This window comes from Trichomycterus rosablanca, chromosome 6 (assembly GCF_030014385.1).
Source record: "Trichomycterus rosablanca isolate fTriRos1 chromosome 6, fTriRos1.hap1, whole genome shotgun sequence".
Classification (NCBI taxonomy): Eukaryota; Metazoa; Chordata; class Actinopteri; order Siluriformes; family Trichomycteridae; genus Trichomycterus; species Trichomycterus rosablanca.
Window position 1 is genome coordinate 45,376,448 of NC_085993.1, and position 21,475 is coordinate 45,397,922.

The following is a 21,475-nucleotide window of genomic DNA, read 5'->3' on the forward strand; positions in this document are numbered from 1 at the left end:
CCAGCTGGACTGACAATGTACGAGGGATCTTCAAAAAGTTTCTGCACTTTTATATTTTGGTTGGAAACGGTGAGGGTGGGAGGAGTAGTAAATGGTTGTGTCTGAAAGACTGAGAGAGAGCTTATAGTCCGGATTGAGCGCCATCTGATTTCCATTTTTTTTGGACACTCAAAGAAGCTTTAAGGGGAAGAAGATTTTCATGTGATGATGATGTGAAAGCAGTGGTGCATCAGTGGCTACACACTCTACCAAAACCATTTTTTGCTGATTTTTGCATTAAAAGTTGGTACAACGCTGGAAAAAATGGATCGGAAGGTGACTGTGTAGAAAAGTGATGTCATTTGTTTTTGAAATTCTTAATAAATAGAGTTTTTAAAAAAGTGCAGAAACTTTTTGAAGAACCCTCGTAGATACAAGAAGCAAGGCCCATTCTTTACTTCCAATCATTAGCATGACTGGGCCCTCTCAGCAGACCTATTATTGCCCGCTGATGCCAGTGATTGACAGCATTCAGACTGGATAAAGGCAGTGAAGGAAATTGTACTTACAAAAGCACAGGCAAGAGAAAATAGAACCCTGATATTTGACATGTATTTCAAGCCCATTTACCTCACTTCACTTCTCTGCAAGGTTGCTAGGCACTGTTCATAAGACTTGATTGAAACAAAAAAGCAAAGTGTTCAGTTATAAAAAAAACTATTCTGATGGAAGCCTGAGGAATAAAATAAGCCTCGTCTTTCTGACAGCTAAGGTAAAGCAGGTTGGTTGGTACCAGGGGATTTAGCACTGCAGGGCCTTTTGGCTTTATATATTTAAGATTGGACTGGCATCGAGTAGCCAGCAGCATGTAATATGATGATCTTTCTTTGCTGGAGTCATCAACAACCTGGAGGAACAGAAAATTGATTGGTGAGACCCGCACCTCCTGTTGTTCAGAATCACTGGACTCTGTGTGTCTAATATACAGCCTTGTAAGGTTGCCTTAGTTTGTCAGGGTTTGCCCTGAACTCTGTAATCTTATTTTGGCCATTTTGGTAGTTCAAGACCCAGAAGGACAGGAGGGACGACTGGAACATGCCAGAAGGTATTTGTATAGGCCTGCAGAGTTCTGGGACCAGTTTATAAAGTGATCATTTAAAACTGGAACTGTTTGGCCACATGGATCAGCGGTTTGTCTGGCACAACAAAGGCAACACTTATGACAAGATTAATACTCCCCCCACGATCACACATGAAGGTGGGTCAGTGATAATGTGGGGATGTTTTTCTGCTGCAGGAGCTGCTAGTTTGGACTGGATTCACAGGAATGCTAAGGCATTCTAAAGGGAATGTTATCCCTCGAGAGGTTAAATTGGACTTTCAAGTAAGATGATGCTAAATTATCCTTGGTTAAGGATTCAGATTGAAATGAAAATAAATAAAAAAATTTGTATGTATGCATATATACACTGATCAGCCATAACATTAAAACCACCTACTTGTTTCTACACTCACTGTTCATATAGAAGCACTTTGTAGTTTCATGCTGTTCTTCAATGGTCAGGACTCTCCCAGGACCACCACAGAGCAGGTATTATTTGGGTGGTGGATCATTATCAGCACTGCAGTGACAATGACATGGTGGTGGTGTGTTAGTGTGTGTTGTGCTGGTACGAGTGGATAAGACACAGCAGCGCTGCTGGAGTTTTTAAACATATCACTGTCACTGCTGGACAGAATAGTCCACCAACCAAAAATATCCAGCCAACAGCACCCTTGGCAGTGTCCTGTGACCACTGATGAAGGTCTAGAAGATGACCAACTCAAACAGCAGCAATAGATGTGCGATCATCTCTGACTTTACATCTACAAGGTGGACCAACTAGGTAGAAGTGTCTAATAGAGTAGACAGTGAGTGGACACGGTATTTAAAATCTCCAGCAGCGCAGCTGTGTCTGATCCACTCATACCAGCACAACACACACTAACACACCACCACCATGTCATTGACACTGCAGTGCTGAGAATGATCCACCACCTAAATAATACCTACTCTGTGGTGGTCCTGGGAGAGTCCTGACCATGGAAGAACTGCATGAAAGGGGGCTAACAAAGTATGCAGAAAAACAGATGGACTACAGTCAGTAATTGTAGAACTACAAAGTGCTTCTATATGGTAAGTGGAGCTGATAAAATGGACAGTGACTGCAGAAACAGGGAGGTGGTTTTAATGTTATGGCTGATCGATGTATAAGTTAAAATATTATGTTTCACTTTCTATCTCTGATATTAAACACCTCTTAACATGTGGGTGTAGCTGCAACACCTGATTTCATTATTAGCGAATGTCTCAGTAAAAGCATCAAGACACCCACTAATTTTTCTGTTCAGGGTGCCAATCCACTCCAGAGCATCAAACACTTAAAGATCTTCAAATTTTCTCTGCAAGAAAAGTGTATAAAAGAGAGCTCTTCAACTCATTTTCTCACCAGTTATCAAAACAAGCTAGCCTTGAGGACAATTTCTAATTACTGCCTATAACCCACTCTCATGTTGAGTGCAAATCAGCAGGCTTTTAATGATAGAATTCGGAGTGGAAGATTTCTAGCGAACATTAAAATGTACATGTATTTAATTTCATATTACAGAAACGATGGCTAAAACTAATTGATTTTAATCGTTCTGGCGACCACAATGCATTGAGTCTGAGAAAGCCATAGAACAGAAATAGTATTCCTGCAGTGGAGACTTGTATTGCTGAATATTGATGTTAAGACCCCCACTATGAAATCCAGCAGATCTGTATTCAGAAAGCATATATGACTGCCATAAGAGGCTTATTGGAAAGGAACTATTATATGGATAGGCTGTTATGTTCGTTCTATTGTAATTCTCTTAGCTGTGCTGAGGGGGCTCAGGTGTGAAGTGAGATTGGAGAAAGATGATCGAGGAAGTACATCCAGGATGAAATGTCTTTTGGAGGGACAGGTGCTTACTAGGCTAGTGTCTGGTTTGATTTTGGAGATGAGCCCAAGCTGTGGGATTTAAATTTCTGCTGTTGGAAATGTCATTTGATATAGAGGCCTCAAAGCATAATCCGACATTTTGTTCATGGGTTTGGTAGAAGGATAAAAATGTTGGTCATTTCTGTGATGTTTTAGCTGAAAATGTCTGCCCAGTCAGACAAATAAGTGAAGAACGTACACGACTTAATACAATACAGCCAAGAATTACAAAGCAGAAGCTTAAAATTAATGATGGCTCAGTACTAAAGGTACATGACTATCCACTGAAAATTTAGGGATTATGTATTGCCACTGTTAAGCTCTTAAGCAACACCCATAACCCTTATTTGCTTGGATTGTATCCTATCCAACTTTAAGCCACCTTGAATAAAAGCATCTGTTAAATGTATAAACATTAATCAAGAATCAATTACTTGATTACTAAATCAAAAATACAATTACTGACTGTAGTCCATCTGTTTTTCTACATACCTTTTTAGCCTGCTTTCACCCTGTTCTTCAATGGTCAGGACCCCCACAGGACCACCACAGAGCAGGTATTATCTGGGTGGTGGATCATTCTCAGCACTGCAGTGACACTGACGTGGTGGTGGTGTGTTAGTGTGTGTTGTGCTGGTGCACCTTGTAGATGTAAAGTCAGAGATGATCGCTCATCTTTTTCTGCTGTTTGAGTTGGTCATCTTCTAGACCTTCATCATTGCTCACAGGATGCTGCCCACGGGGCGCTGTTGGCTGGATATTTTTGGTTGGTGGACTATTCTCAGTCCAGCAGTGACAGTGAGGTGTTTAAAAACTCCAGCTGCGCTGCTGTGTCTTATCCACTCATACCAGCACAACACACACTAACACACCACCACCATGTCAGTCACAGCAGTGCTGAGAATGATCCACCACTCAGATAATACCTGCTCTGTGGTGGTCCTGTGGGGGTCCTGACCATTGAAGAACAGCAAGAAAGGGGGCTAACAAAGCATGCAGAGAAACAGATGGACTACAGTCAGTAATTGTAGAACTATAGAGTGCTTCTATATGGTAAGTGGAGCTGATATAATGGACAGTGAGTGTAGAAACAAGAAGGCTGATTGGTGTATATATAGTTAAGGTGTTTTATTCACACCAATTATAAAACAGTTACATAAAATAAATTATCCAGACTGTGCCAGAACAGTTTGGGGAAAACGTTCCCTGTTACAGCATGACTATTAAAAAGTCTTGCTGAACTACATGAACTAGTGGATTCTTTGCCAAGGTCTGGAGGAAAAAACAACCTGTCTTTTTATGCAAAGAGAAAATCTGTCTGGATGGTCAAGTACTATAAATCATAATAAAAAATAAGTCTATCATTATTTAGAAGCAATTCATACAAGAAGAGTTCGGAGAAAAAAAAGGTTTTACCTCTAAAACGATGGTCACAAACTTTTTTTATCTTTTATTTTTTAAGAGAAACATTTTCTAAGTTTGACCTTTTAAAATCATTGTGTATTACTGCATACTGTTTAACTGCAACACGAACCAAATGCATTTTATAAATAAACAATCATTTACTAAAGCTGATGGCAACTGCACACACCTGAGTTGATTTAAGTTAGCCTAAGGGTTCAGATAAGAGCAGAGGAAAATGGGGTTTTAAATGGGGAGATACTGAATCAGATCAGCCCCACAGGTTTAAAATCAATGGTGACATTTTAAAGAAAAAGAGCTTTACTACACAAAGTTATAGGAATGAAAGTTATAAGACTCCACTGACCGTCTGCTTTGGGTGGAAGATAAATTACTGAAAAAAACAAGTTTGTATTTTAGTGTGTTATGTAATGAGATGTACAGTAAGATGCCCATAAACCAAGATCACAACATCCTGGTGGTTATTTTTCCATTCAAAGTAGGTTTGTGAGTTTGAGATTGATATGTTCTATCTTTGTGGGTTTACCCTGAACTAAGTAGATTGGGTGAGTAAATTAATTAGCAAGGTTGTGTCACCCTCTGAAAAACAGATGCCCTGTCAAGGGTGTATTCACAGCTTTCAACCACTGTTTTCAGGATAGGTGAATCCACCATGACCCATGACCCAGCTTTAAGCAGTTACTAAATATAAACAAATGACTGAATAAACGAATTATTTAATTAATAAAAATACAACACCATGTTATTGGCTGTTGAATACTGATTCCAGAAGGACAGAACCTAGATTTGTAAAATGAAAAAAGTTAAATCAAAATGAACTGAAAACAGTGCACAAAAACATATGCTTTTACCTTTCTATCTAAGTCTGGTACAACCTGAAAACAGTGAGTACAAGGCAGCAATAATACCTGGACAGGTCACCAGTTTAAAGCGAGAACTCACACCTCCTTGTTTACACCCCGGAACGACTACCTGCCAATCCACTTTTCCACCACCATCAAGTTGCCACTGTTGGGCCCCTGAGCAAGGCCCTTAACCCTAAATTGCTTAAAATTATGTTCAGTCATAATTGTAAGTCACTTTGGATAAAAGCAACTGCTAAATGCCAAAAATGTAAACCAAACAGCACTAATACAAAACATTATGGATATACAGTATTTTTTTTTCTATTTTATTTTTGCATTTTCTCCTATTTTCTTCCAATTTAGTGTAGTCAGTTTGTCTTCCGCTGCTGGGGGATCCCTGATTGCAGTCAAGGTGGGTATATTGCGTCGCTCAGGTGGCGCAACGGTAAAGTACGCTAGCTCACCAGAGTTGGGTTTCTAGATGCATCGTATCGAAACTCAGCTCTACCTTTCCGACTGGGTTGGGCGGCAGTATGAACAACGTTTGGCTGTTGTTCAGGGGCTTAGGGGAGCATAGGTCCTCATAACTGGTACAACTGCGGCCCCTGCTGGTTGACTGACTGCGCCTGCACAGGGCTGAGGAATAACATTGAGGGGGGTGTGACCCTCCGTGCGCAGTGTCTCTCGGTGTATGAACTCGGCTCGTGCAGGTGAAAAATGCAGGCTGTACTGACTGCGTGCCAGAGGGGGCGCAAGTCAGTTGCGTGGCGTCCTCAGTCAGCGGCAAAAAAGGGTTGAATCAGTATAGAGGACACATTCAGGGTAATTGGACACGATTAGAATGGGGATAAAAGTTGGGGGAAAAAAGTGGGAAAAAATAGATAATTAAAAAAAAAGTAAAAAAAAAAAAAAAAAAAAAAAAGTGGGTATATTGCTGCTCACGCCTCCAGCGTTTGAAGACCCCACCCACATAGTCCGGTCATCCCGCCCTAGCAGAGACGTGTGTGGTGCAGGCACTGCCAATTATGCCCGCTAGATGGCGTCCAGCCAACCGGTGGCAACGACGAGTTTCTAACCAATGAGTTCAGAATCTTGACGTTGGTGTGCTAGTGGAATATCCCGCTGTGCCACCTGGGCGCCATGGATATAAGGTATTTGATGTTTGTTAAGAAAATAAATGCACTCATTTACAAGAAAGTTTATGATGTTACCACCACATTACTAATAAAACAAACTTAATTCCCATTCCTTATAGATAAGCTAGTAAAAATGACAGATTAAATCATGTTCATGTATACTGAGACTCTTTCTTGTCTAAACTGGGCTAAGCAAACAAGATAAAGCTACCCAATACTGGTAGGAATTATTTTTCCATTTCAGAATGTCTTACATATTTATGATGAAGATTGCAATCTAATTTCTAAATTATTGACAGCTTTGATCATCATGCAAACCACACCAAGACAGTGTTTCAGTTAGTGTTTAGAAATAAAATAATGCATTTTTGTTTTTCTAATTATAATACAAATGCAATAAACCCATTCAGGTGATAAATACAGGGCCAATTAATGTGCATTAATGAGAAGCTTATGAATAATGCACTTCTTTTAAAAGGTCAAGCCTCAAAGCACACAAAGCTTTGATGTTAAATTGTATTCAAAATTACACTGATCAGCCATAACATTAAAACCACCTCCTTGTTTCTACACTCACTGTCCATTTTATCAGCTCCACTTACCATATAGAAGCACTTTGTAGTTCTAAAATTACTGACTGTATTCCATCTATCTCTCTACATACCTTTTTAGCCTACTTTCACCCTGTTCTTAAATGGTCAGGACCACCACAGAGTATATATTATTTAGGTGGTGGATCATTGTCAGCACTGCAGTAACACTGACATGGTGGTGGTGTGTTAGTGTGTGTTGTGCTGGTATGAGTGGATCAGACACAGCAGCGCTGCTGGAGTTTTTTAATACTGTGTCCACTCACTGTCCAGTCTATTAGACACTCCTACCTAGTTGTTTCACCTTGTAGATGTAAAGTCAGAAACGATCGCTCGTCTATTGCTGCTGTTTGAGTTGGTCAAGATAGTTTCATATGTCTATTATTAATAGCCCGCCAGTAAATCGTACTCACGCCACTTATACTACAAATCCCACAAAGCACTGCAACATTACCAGCCCTGCCTCCCTGTTGCAATAACGACACACTCAACGGTGCTCAGTGAAAGTGAAACTGTGCATTTCGCCGATAAACTTGCAGCCAAAAAAAGATGCCAAGCATCTGGCTTGGACAAAATAGCATGAGAGAGATTAAATATCCTGTATGGTTTTTGGTTGGTTTACATTTTTTGCACTTTTCATACATTCAAAAGACATATGTGTATATGTGAAAGATTTGCATTTTTCATCAGCTTGTTCATATTTGAAATATTGTCATTTGCTGGAAGGTATTGTTAATGAAAAACACAATTATTTAAATTTGTATTTTTTAATTTCATGATATTTTATTTGAGAAGCAATTGTAGTCTGTTGCAGAAATTCACATTTCTGTTTAAGAGTTTTAAATTGTTGAATAAATGTTCATTTTGTTTGGCCCGCGACATAGACCATGTTTTCAATGTTTGGCCCCTTCTCTTCACCCCTGTTCTAGACCTTCATCAGTGGTCACAGGTCGCTGCCCATGAGGCACCGTTGGCTGGATGTTTTTGGTTGGTGGACTATTCTCAGTCCAGTGACAGTAAGGTGTTTAAAAACTTCATCAGCACTGCTGTGTCTTATACACTCATACCAGCACAACACACACTAACACACCACCACCATGTCAGTGTCACTGCAATGCTGAGAATGATCCACCACCTAAATAATACCTGCTCTGTAGTGGTCCTGGGAGAGTCCTGATCATTGAAGAACAGCATGAAAGGGTAACCCCACAAAGCATGGAGAGAAAAAGATTGACTACAGTCAGTAATTGTAGAACTACAAAGTGCTTCTATATGGTAAGTGGAGCTGATAAAATGGACAGTGAGTGTAGAAACAAGGAGGTGGTTTTAATGTTATGGCTGATCGGTGTATATGGTACACAGAACAGGGCTTTAACTAAAACAATGGAATGCTTTGTTATTACCTGCATATTGTTTAATATTTGTCTGATTTATGAACTGCACATGATTAGGGTTTATTTTTAAATATAGTTGGGGTGTATTTTAAATAAATTCTATAAACACATTTTCAGATTTGAGGGCAGAGCTCATATTTGCAACTTGGGACGCTTTTGGAAATCTAATTTAAAACTAAAATCTGGCTGCAACACATACATTTTTTATTTTTTATTTTTATTTTTTTCATTTGTATTTTTGTACTGCATGTAAAAATGTAAGTAAGTAAATAACTATGAACAGTCTTCATAAAAAGCATCTTGATTACAACCACATTGGTAAAATGCTTTTAAGGTTAAAGAAAAATGTTTTGTCCTTACTTTGGGTAACGTATTTGATCGTGCGTTTAGGACACAATAGCCCTGTTCCAGTGGGAGGTCAGACACGACAGGATTTATGGATTTAATATAGCAGCATCACACTCAGAAGGACATGGTCAACTGATAAGTATAATGGCCATATTTCTGAGAACCGAGGGGCAATAATAGGGAAATAATTTCTAGTTAACATTAGGGAGAGCCCTTCATGCGCCTACAATAAGAACATACGCATGATAGAAGAGGGACAGATGTTAAACTAATAGTATACTTATGAGGTAATGATGGTTAGTCACATCTGTTTAGAGTTTAACTTGTATCTCAGTCAGACGATGATGCTCTGACCAGACGTTCAAAAGGAATGAAAAAAGACGTTATTACATGTCAAACAGAGACACACTCCCACCTGATCCTCAACTGGAAATGATTTATCATGTGTATATTTAAGACATGAATCTGTGTTCAGATGACCTTTAACAAACACAATTTTAGCAAAAAATATAATCAGCATTTTTATATTAAGTCAGAGAAAATGAGCAGTCTAACCTCGATTAAAACATGAACTAGCCAAATGAAACATATTCCACAAATTGAATATGCACATAAAAAGTACTGTACTTATTATAAATGACAAATTCAATTATTAAACTCTTCAAAGTAAAGTGAGACTCCTACACTCACCCACAATCTCACTCGACTCTTTATTGTAGAGTTTTTTGTTCCAGTAGAGCATTCTTAGAAATGGAAAGGAGGTCAGCAGCACCAGAGAGATTCCCAGAAACATGTAGCCTGTAAATCCAGCAAAATCAAGCCCCTGAAGAGAAACAGGAATTGAGAGGGGATTGAGTGATAAGATTAAGTGAAAAAAAACTCGCATTTCCTATGGCAAAGTGTTGCTGTAAAAAAAAACTAATTAAAAACAAAGACAAACTGAATATATCACAACTGAAGTACAAGCATTTCCTATAAAATGATGCATACACATAGGCTTTCAACACATCAGAAGGACAGTGGTACATCAGTGGTTAAAATACTGGACTGTTTGACGAAAGGTCCCAGCTTCAAGCCCAAGTTACTACATTGCCACAGTTGGGCCCCTGAGCAAGGCTTTTAACCCTCAATCGCTTGATTCATATGCGATCACAATTGTAAGTCGCTTTGAATAACAGCATCTGCTGAATGCTCCAAATGGAAGATGTAAATGTAGACATTTTTAGTAAATTTGACACTCCCACTGAAATAGAATGTCATAGAATAACATTTTAACAAAGAATTTCTTTCCTTTCAGACATGCCTGTCTGAGCCCAAGCACTAAAGTGCATTACATGATAATAAAAAAAAACCTGTACTCAGTTCATAACCACCAACACTCATAACCACCTCTGGAAGAAACATCAACACAAAAAAATTTTATAATGAGAAGGATTTGGTTTCTATGGCCACGCAGCCACACAAAATCCTATGTTACCCCATTTTCTGAGAAGATGCATCATGCTTTACCATTTGTCTGACAAAGAAATGTTTGGCATATGCCTTAAGAACATTTGCAAATATAATATAGAGTATAACTGTAGCTGTAAAGTTTTTGAAAGGAAAATGTTATGAGAATGTTTTTGATGGATTGTGCTGAAGCTTTATGCTAGTTCACACTACACGATTTTTGCCCTGATTTTCACCCACTGACTGGTCGCCGCTAGATGTGGCAGCTCAGAGGCAACTCGGCGTTCGCTCGGGGATCGAAACTCGGCTCTCGATGGCTATGTGTGAACTGTTCAACAGCTCGATCCGAGCAGCTGAAGAAAAATATCTAGCATGCTAAATATCTGGGTCAGTCGACCAACTGGCAATGAGTGCTGCGTCGAACTACAGCCGAATACGTCGAATACATTGGCACTCGCATGTTTTACAGTATTTCTGACCTTATCGTTCCCGACAAAACCTTTGCATTGCAAAATGCATTCTCACTACAGAACAGATGATCCCTGCTGGTCGCATAGCCAAATAAACTCAGATTCATTTATTTTTCCTCTTTGCTTTTACGCTGCACATCAGTGCACAAACAACTTTGATCGCTCGCTTATTGTTGACATGCATTTTTGGACGTCGTATCACTAAACCCCTCGTCACTTCTCGTGTGTGTTTTTGTAACAAATCGTAGTTTGGGAGACCAGACTCATCTGCGATTCCTCCTGATTGTAGATGGTGTAGTGTGAAACCCCCGATCGCTGATCAGTCATGTAGTGTGAAACCCCTCTATCGCTGATCAGTCATGTAGTGTGAAACCCCTCTATCGCCGATCAGTCGTGTAGTGTGAAATACACAACGACTGAAAAGACTCCCGAGTGCAAGAGATCCAGTCGTGTAGTGTGAACTTGGTATTAGTTTCATTCATCTATTTTTTTTTCCACATGGGCCATTTGGAAAGCAACTTTACAGATTCCATGTCCTTAAAACCTTAAATACGTAAGCCTAAAGCAACAAAACAACTTTACAGCAACTTTACAGATTCCAGGACCTTAAAACCATACTGAGTCTAGGTCAAGAGTGCAACAAACATCTGGCTGAAAATCGAGGAGAAAAAGTAAAAAAAAATGGTGTGTACTGACCTCTATGGGGGAAACAAAATTACCCAGAGGAGCAGAAGAATGATAAAGGAAAAGAAATGACAAACAATAAGTAATGACTAAAACTCTTATAATTCATTTGATTTCTTTTCCTAAGGAGACATGGGGAGTAAGCATTTAAGAAGAAAATTAGAAAGGTTTGACTGGTAGACCATGGGAGGCAATTCATTTTATATACAACCCCAAATCAGAAAAAAGTTGGGACAGTATGGAAAGTGCTAATAAAATTTAAATGCAGTGTTCCTTACATTTACTTTGACTTTTATTTGATTGCAGACAGTTTGAACCCAAGATATTTCATGTTTTGTCTGCTCAACTTGTCAACAGGTGATTGTAATCATGGTTTGGTACAGAAGCAGCATCCAGGAAAGGAGTCTCTGATGAACAAAGATGATCAGAGGATCTCCAGTTTGTCAACAAATACATGAGAAAAGTATTGAAATGTTTAAAAACAATGAACCTCAAAGAAAGATTGAAAGGGATTTGCATATTTCTCCCTCTACAGTGCATAATACCGTTAAACCATTCAAGGAATCAGGAGGAATTTCAGTGCGTAAAGGCCAAAGGCGCAAGCTGAAGCTGAACGCCTGTGATCTTTGATCCCTCAGACGGCACTGCATCAAAAACCGCCACTCAACAATAGCAGATATAACCACATGGGTGAGGGATTACTTTGGCAAACCTTTGTCAAGCACTACGATACAGAGTTACATGCACAAATGCCACTTAAAACTTTACTGTGCCAAAAAGAAGCCTTATGTTAACCATGTCCAGAAGCAGCGTCAACTTCTCTGGGCTCGGAGGCATCTAAGATGGACCATGACACAGTGGAAACGTGTATTGTGGTCAGATGAATCAGCATTCCAGGTCTTTTTTGTGCTCCGGACCAAAGAAGAAAAGGACCATCCAGGCTGTTATCAGCAACAAGTCCAAAAGCCAGGGTCTGTCATGGTATGGGGGCGTGTCAGTGCCCTTGGCAAAGGTCATTTACACTTCTGTGATGGCAGCATTAATGCAGAAAAGTACATTGAGATCTTAGAGCAACATGTGCTGCCTTCAAGACGTCGTCTTTTCCAGTGACGTTCACGCATTTTTCAACAAGACGATGCAAAACCACATGCTGCACACATTACAAAGGCATGGCTGCAGAAGAAGAGGGTACGGGTACTGGACTGGCCTGTCTGCAGTCCTGACCAGTCCCCAATAGAGAATTTTGAAACGAAAAATGCTACAACGACGACCCCGTACTGTTGCACATCTTAAGACGTGTTTGCTGGAAGAATGGGACAAAATAAAAGCTGAAACACTAAATCACTTGGTCTCCTCTCTGCCAAAACGTCTTTTAAGTGTGGTGAAAAGGAATGGCAACATTCCTTTGAAAAAAAAACAGTAAAGTAACTGTTTTTACTGTCCAAACTTCTGTGGTAATGTGTTGCAGGCTTGAAATGCAGGACTGGATGTTTATTAATCAATGAAATACAGCTGACAAGATCAAACATGAAATAGCTCGGGTTCATCCTGTCTGCAATCAAATAAAAGTCAAAGTAAATGTAATAAACTCTGCGTTTTTTTATTATTGGCATTTTCCATGCTGTCCCAACTTTTTCTGATTTGGGGTTGTAAATCACAATATGTATTGGAGTATAATCATTCTGGAATGTGTGAAAACTATCAGAAAAGAGCGTTTGCACCATAGTGTGCACCTGCTTCTGGATAATTGTCTCATACAGCATTTGTTTGCTGGTATTTAAACATTCAAAACATATGACATTATTAAATTATTATTTAATATCCTACTTTCTGTTACCTGTAATTTATGCACCCACTATGTGTTAGTCTTCTTATAGAGCTGAGATGTGGTATTGATTGACAGTAATGTAATATCATCTGTGCAGCTGTGTGTTGAATTGTAATTTGATTATTTTAGTGTCAGGATATTTTTTATTCATATGATGTAGTTGTTCTTTCAGCCACCCTCATATTTTATTTTGGCAGTGTAAATGTACTAAAGTGTTCCGGTCAACATGACAATTTTATATTTTTACTCTAACAGGCAGACATAACATTATGTCCATGGTATACACTATGGTTAGTCATGATTAACATTTATAAACAGGCATTTTGTAACAATGTTCAGGTTATTTTGACTTTTAGACTAAATGACCGGTTATTATAGAAATGAAACAAAATGTTTTTGGTTCATGTGTTATCATCTGTGCACTCACCTGAAATCAAAATGATTCATAAATTTCATTCCTGGCCAAAAGTATGTGTACACCTTACATGGATGATGTGGCTGCTAGAAACAGCCTTTCTACTAGATTTTAAAACATCACTATGGGGACTGGATTGAGTTTACTGTCAAGGCTTAGTCCTGGCCAGAAAAGTTCTTTCCCACCAAATTCAGCAACTCATTTTAGCACAATAAAATGTTACTATATTAAAGATAACTTTTCCAAACTGTTGCCACAAAAATATAGAATGGCACTGTATGCTTAAGCATTAAGATTTGTTCACACTGTAGCTACAATGACAAGTCCAAACCATAAACAAACAACCATACACACAGTACTTTAAATTCCAACAGTAGTATGCTTTACTCTACCTAAGCCAAAATGTAGGCTTCTACATGGTATGTGACTGCATAGCCATGCAAACCCAGTTTGGGCTTTCTGTGTGGAGTTTGCATGTTCTCCTCGTGCCCGTGTGGGTTTCCTCCAGGTGCCCCGGTTTTCTCCCACAGTCCAAAAACATGCAGGCAGGTTAACTGGAGACACTGGATTGCCCTATAGGTAAATGGGTGTGTGTATGTGTGTCTGCCCTGTGATGAACTGGCGCCCCGTCCAGGGTGTTACTGTGTGCCTTGCGCCCATTGAAAAGCTGGGATAGGCTTCAGCACCCCCCCCCCCCCCCACCATGACCCTAACTGGATAAGCGGTTAAGAAAGTGAGTGAGTGAGTAAATTGACATGACTGTGTTCGATATAACCTTGTAAACTGATGAACTACCATTCCTGTCATGAATGTAACCAAAGTGTAAAACATGACGGTACAATCATAATAAACAAACAAACAAACCCAGTTTATGAAGTGTCCAGTAAACAGTCACATGCACACAATAATCAGAATATTGCAAGAGCCAGTAAGAAATCGGACTTCTCCTCGTAACAGACTGACCTCTAACTAGAACGATCTATAAATCCTCTCGTATAATTAAACTATTGTACTGATCAAGTTGCACTGTTATGAAAATGGGTAGGTGTAATCTTGAAGGGAGAGAACATCAAGAATGTAGTGGAGGGGAAAAGAGCGTCTGATAGCGAGATGAGTGTGAAGCTTGAAAGTGATGGAGTGCTGATGAATGTCATCAGTGCATACGCCCCACAAGTGGGTTGTGAGATAAAGGAGAAAAAAGATTCCTTGAGTGAGTTAGATGAAGTGGTGGAGAGATTACTCAAAGAAGATGGACCTGTGATTGGAGCTGATCTCAGTGGGCATGTTGGTGAATAGAGGTGATGAGGAGGTGCTGGGTAGATATGCTATTAGGGACAGGAATAAGAAAGGGTGAATGGTGGTAGAAATCAGATTTCTTATTGGCTTATGTCAACTTGAAGGTTTTCGCCACTCAAGTGGCGCAGCAGTAAAATACGCCGGCGCACCAGTGCTGGGATTTTAAATACATCGTATCAAATCTCAGCTGTGCCATCCGGACCAGGGTTTCTCATAACTGTTGCAATTACGGCCTCTGCTGGCTGATTGATAGCGCTTGCACAGAGTTGGCGAATAATGCTAATCAGGTAGTGGCTCTCCGTACTTAAAGCTGATCCACATATGAACTCGTGAGTTTATGGGTACAGATTTCTCGATGAAGGGTGCTAAGTTTCAAAAATTCCGATTTTATGGGACGTCGAGTTACAAGGTACCACTGTAATTGAAATATTGTTAACTGATTTCTTGCAAATATCTTATTATTGTGTGCATGTGACTGTTTATTGAAAAGTTCTAAGAGCACCATACTGTATATACATTGATCAGCCATAACATTAAAACCACCTCCATGTTTCTACACTCACTGTTCATTTTATCAGCTCCACTTACCATATAGAAGCACTTTGTAGTTCTTCAATTATTGATTGTAGTCCATCTATTTCTCTACATACTTTTTTAGCCTGCTTTCACCCTGTTCTTCAAAGGTTAGGACCCCCACAGGACCACCACAGAGTAGGTATTATTTGGGTGGTGGATCATTCTCAGCACTGCAGTGACACTGACATGGTGGTGGTGTGTTAGTGTGTGTTGTGCTGGTATGAGTGGCTCAGACACAGCAGCGCTACTGGGGTTTTTAAATACAGTGTTCACTCACTGTCCACTCTATAAGACACTCATACCTACACTCACTGTCCACTCTATAAGACACTCATACCTAGTTGGTCCACCTTGTAGATGTAAAGTCAGAGACGATCACTCGTCTATTGCTGCCGTTTGAGTTGTTTATCTTCTAGACCTTCATCAGTGGTCACATGCTGCCCACTTGGCACTGTTGGCTGGATATTTTTGGTTGGTGGACTATTCTATACTCATGCCAGCACAACACACACTAACACACCACCACCATGTCTGTGTCACTGCAATGCTGAGAATGACCCACCACCCAAATAATACCTACTCTGTGGTGGTCCTGGGAGAGTCCTGACCATTGAAGAACAGCATGAAAGGGGGCTAACAAAGCATGCAGAGAAACAGATGGACTACAGCCAGTAGAGTAGTTTGTAGAACTACAAAGTGCTTCTATATGGTAAGTGGAGCTGATAGAATGGACAATGTTTGTAGAAACAAGGAGGTGAATATATATATACACTGATCAGCCATAACATTAAAACCACCTCCTTGTTTCTACACACATTGTCCATTTTATCGGCTTCACTTATCATGTTATGGCTGATCGGTGTATATATATACATATATGTACAGTATATTATGATGCTGTGTCTTCCTGCTTATTTCCCATCGCCTATTTTCACAAAAATGTTTGATCTTAAGGAATGCTGCAACCAGTAACAGACACTTTTTATCCAATACAGACTAATTCATGCACTCTACAGTCTCACTCTGAGATAGTGTAAAGTGTTGTTTCACTTCTAAACAATAACATTTAGTCAGGAACGCAGAAATTTGTCTTTGTTTGAGGGAAAGCGTCCTTTTAGAGTAGCAAATTTACCATCCTTTAATTATGTATGCTTCCAAAGTTACTGTGTGACCAATTCTATTACCAGTGTTTGTTTATAAAGATTGCCTGGCTGATTCCTTAATTATACTGAATATGTAATTTAATAATAAAAGTGGCTGAAGAAGCCAAATTAACTAGGTACAATGGAGTATATTTTGTCAGTGTAGTGCATTTTAGTGAAACATTGTGTTCAAGGCTGTGTTGGTGTTTGTGTGTTGCAAACTCAGATGACCAATAAAGAGAAAAACATCAACAAATTAGTTAGAGGCTTATTAACAACTTGGTAAGTTGTGGGTGCACTAAAGGGCCATATTCTTAGCAGATTTGGGTCAGTGTGACACTTCCACCAGAAAAATAGCAAATGGCCAGAGAATAAATGGCCTTCCTGACCCTAGCACACTCCCCTGTCATTCTGTATATGCCTCAACCTCAGTCACACGGTGCCACAGATGGACAGCTGACCAGCATGCACCAGCCACCCTGCTCAAGGGTTTCTGAGACCTCAGAATTATTCCTGTTGAGCCTTCTAAACAATCCAATTAATTTATTTATTTATTGTCTGTTTTACAACTGCTTTATACTGGTCAGGGTCACGGTGGGTCTGATTCATTGGGTGAAAGGCAGGAAACACAGCAGACTAACTAGTCTATTACAGGACAGACATACACCTACACCCACACACAAATATACACTTAGGGCACTTGGGGCCATTTCCAGTATCCAAACTGACCTGACTGCATGTTTTTGGACTTGTGGAAGTAAACCGGAGCACCTGGAGAAAACCCACACAAGGAGAACATGCAAACTCAACACAGAGAGGATCAAACCGAAGCACTTTCAACCCCGTTCAATGTCAATTTCATTACAGTCGCTACGGCTCAAGTTCTTGAGGTCTTGATCTTACATGTGAAATAACATGAACAAATTTAGCTGCCTTGTTGTTGATGGTCATGATTGACTAGCAAAGATAAAACTCTCCCATATCAAATTGATGCATAGCCTTAGAGACAAGTAGTATTTCTATTCTGCTCACAGTTATGATAGACAGTTAGACAGAGTTTGGCAGTCTCCACCAAAGTATTTGTGATAAGATGGAGTCATAAATATTTAAACAGTTAAAATTTTGCCAATTAATGCTACATTGTTTTATTTGCTTAATAAACACAAGACACATATTTGCTCCATCAAGTAGAGTAGTGCAGTCCAGATCTGTCTTCTATTAAAAATGTATGGCACATCATGAATATAAGAATCAGACAACTATGACCACGGACTGTTCCACTTGCAAAACTACAACAATTATAACACAATTATATACACCGATCAACCATAACATTAAAACCACCTCCTTGTTTCTACCCTAACTGTCCATTTTATCAGCTCAACATTAATAGAAGTACTTTGTAGTTCCACAATTACTGACTGTAGTCCATCTGTTTCTCTGCATGCTTTGTTAGCCCCCTTTCATGCTATTATTCAATGGTCAGGACTCTCCCAGGACCACCACAGAGCAGGTATTATTTAGGTGGTGGATCATTCTCAGCATTGCAGTGACACTGACATGGTGGTGGTGTGTTAGTGTGTGTTGTGCTGGTATGAGTGGATAAGACACAGCAATGCTGATGGAGTTTTTAAATACCTCACTGTCACTGCTGGAATGAGAATAGTCCAGCAACCAAAAATATCCAGCTAACAGCACTCCGAGGGCAGCATCCTGTGACCACTGATGAAGATCTCAAAGATGACCAACTCAAACAGCAGCAATAGATGAGCGATCGTCTCTGACTTTACATCTACAAGGTGGACCAACTAGGTAGGAGTGTCTAATAGAGGGGACAGTGAGTGGACACGGTATTAAAAAACTCCAGCAGCGCTGCTGTGTCTGATCCACTCATACCAGCACAATACACACTAACACACCACCACCATGTCAGTGTCACTGCAGTGCTGAGAATGATCCACCACCTAAATAATACCTGCTCTGTGGTGGTCCTGTGGGGGTCCTGACCATTGAAGAACAGCATGAAAGGGGGCTAACAAAGTATGCAGTAAAAACAGATGGACTACAGTCAGTAATTGTAGAACTACAAAGTGCTTCTATATGGTAAGTGGAGCTGATAAAATGGACAGTGATTGTAGAAACAAGGAGGTGGTTTTAATGTTATGGCTGTTAGTTATAAAAGTATAACTAATGTGACATAGTGGTAAACATGCTTCTGTCCCAGCTTTTTTGAGTGTGTTGCAGGTATCAACTAATAAAACTAAGCTCATCATTATAAACATTAAAAATCGGATTTGTCCTTCTGTATGTTAAATAAAGGTTCAAGTAATTAACAAATTACAGATCAGTTTTATTGCTTTTTAGAAAGTCTCCCAACCTTTCTGAAAATAAGGTTTGTGTGACACACACACACACACACACACACACACAAAGCCTGTGGGTTTAATCGTCAGCAAAGTGCCACTGACGCCTTTTCTCGTCATCACTATCTGTTTCAGGTTTCAAACACCTCTAAGCATTTAAACACACATTAATACATACATCTCACTAAAGTCATTTAATATCACAGGTAATGGCACACTCAGACAGTTAGTGTGGCCTGCAGTGGTGTCAGGATAAGGTTATATCTCAGCCTGACCGACAGCACTGTCACCTCTACAGCCCTGCAACTCACAGCAGAAATATTTTCCTTCTCCTGCTAGAAAACAGTCTATAAATCAGAATCAATCCTCCTACACCAAAATCTTGATCACTTTAATTCCCCCCAACACACACACACACCCACACACCAAGACTGTGGTCAAGATGTTCTTGTTTCTAGGCTAAGTCCACAACCATGAATAGCTGAAATCGAGTCTAGATCAAGGCTGATTCCAAAAGGAAATATTTCATTATTAGGATTGTAACGTCATGTTTTACACACTTTGGTTACATTCATGACAGAAATGATAGTTACTCGTTATACAAGTCTCATCAGTTCACAAGTTTAATGTCAAAAACATTCATTCATTTATTTTCTTATCCGCTTATCCAATTTAGACGGGGGGTGCTGGAGCCTATCCAAGCTTTTCAATGGGCGCAAGGCACACAGTAACACTCTGGACGCCAGTTCATCACAGGGCAGACACACAAACATACACATACTCATTCACCTATAGGGCAATTCAGTGTCTCCAGTTAACCTGACTGCATGTTTTTTGGACGGTGGGAGGAAACCGGAGCACCAGGAGAAAACCCACGCAGACACTGGGAGAACATGTAATCTCCACACAGAAAGGACCCGGACCGCCTCACTTGGGAATCAAACCCAGGACCTTCTTGCTGTGAGGCGACAGTGCTAGTCACTGAGCCACCGTGCCGCCCACAAAAGGAAACAAGACAAGTCAAGATCAAAACCAAGATCACAAATATAACCTTCAGCCTATCTGTGATCCAAACGTTTAGTTGTTAATTGTGATTGGGTGTCACAAGAGGACACCACAACACTTCCAATGAGACATAAGACTTAAAACCTAGTTTAAACATGGTATTTACAACAAACCCAAATTAAATGAGCACCTTTCTCTGACTAAAGTTCAAGCCGTCAAGGGCAACTAGAGATGATGAGATATTGAAGGTAAAATGTCAATAAATATTAAAGATAAATGTCAATATCTTAATCATACAAGTAAAGTCAAAAGTTTAAAAGTGCATTGTAGCTTTTAAAAAATGTATTTAATACATTATGCATCCACTATGTTTGGTCAATGCATAAAAATAGATCAATACTTGCACAGTACAGTACAATTTTAATGACATGCTTTCTGTAGCTGTAGAATTTACAGTATCACGTTGTCCAGTGCAAAATACAACACTTACCACACCTAGTCCCATCCAACCACACCAAACACACACACACGATAGAATCAAGATCACAGAGAGCATCAGACTGCCACTGCATGCAAAGGTCAAATAATAAAAGCCATGTCTGTGTGAGTCTCTTCCTAATTCTCAGATCACATCTCACCTCCCAAAAATGTGCAGAAATAAATATGTGAGAGTACATATAGATTGGTGCCACATCAAGTCTATTTCTGCCTGGATCTATTGCTTTCATGGGAGCAAAACGATGATCAAGATGAAGCGGTTAATGAGGTTGAATGTTTAGTTTTATGAAGGAAAATTTATTTCGCTTTACTTTTTATAGTCTGAGGTGTGTCAGCTTGTGCAATCAGGAATGAAATGTGGTGTATTAAAGTGAACTCAATAAAAATGCCTCATTAATACAGTACATGTGTCTATATAAACCTTGATAGACTGTATAAACTTTAATATAAACAGTTATGGGTCGTTAGTTGCAGGAAAACATGGTCCACTGACTAGATTAAATTGGCATAGCACTCCCTCACATTGCCTCCAGCCAAAATAATCTACTATATGGCCAAAAATGTGTCAATGCCATATCATCAGCTTGTTGGGTTTCTCATTTCAAAACTATTTGCTTTAATACCGTAAATTGTGGCAGCTATCCTCTGTGGGGGTCCTGAACATTGAAGAACAGGGTGAAAGCAGGTTAAAAAAGCATGTAGAGAAACAGATGGACTACAGTCCGTAATTGTAGAACTACAAAGTGCTTCTATATGGTAAGTGGAGCTGATAAAATGGACAGTGTGTGTAGAAACCAGGAGGTGGTTTTAATGTTATGGCTGATCAGTGTATGTTTCATCAGCTAATTAATAATCAATGAATGTCTTAACTGACTATATTGAAACAGGCAGGATTCTTTTTTTAAATTGTTGCCACAAAGCCATGCAATTTGTTTTACTATAAAAATAACAGATTTTATACACCTGCTATTAACAGGTGTGACTAAATTACCTAAACTTAACAAATAGGAAGGGTGTCCACATACATTTG

The 21,475-nt window shown here is 39.5% G+C and overlaps 1 protein-coding gene across 1 annotated transcript in view; it reads right to left on the bottom strand.

Annotated features, from left to right (window-relative positions):
- Positions 1 to 21,475, bottom strand: part of oca2 (oculocutaneous albinism II) — a 95,858-nt gene that overhangs the window by 37,283 nt on the left and 37,100 nt on the right. Inside the window, exon 14 of the mRNA XM_062998153.1 lies at positions 9,410 to 9,542. Within this exon, the coding sequence (XP_062854223.1) occupies positions 9,410 to 9,542 (133 nt within the window). The remainder of the gene's footprint in view (positions 1 to 9,409; positions 9,543 to 21,475) is intronic.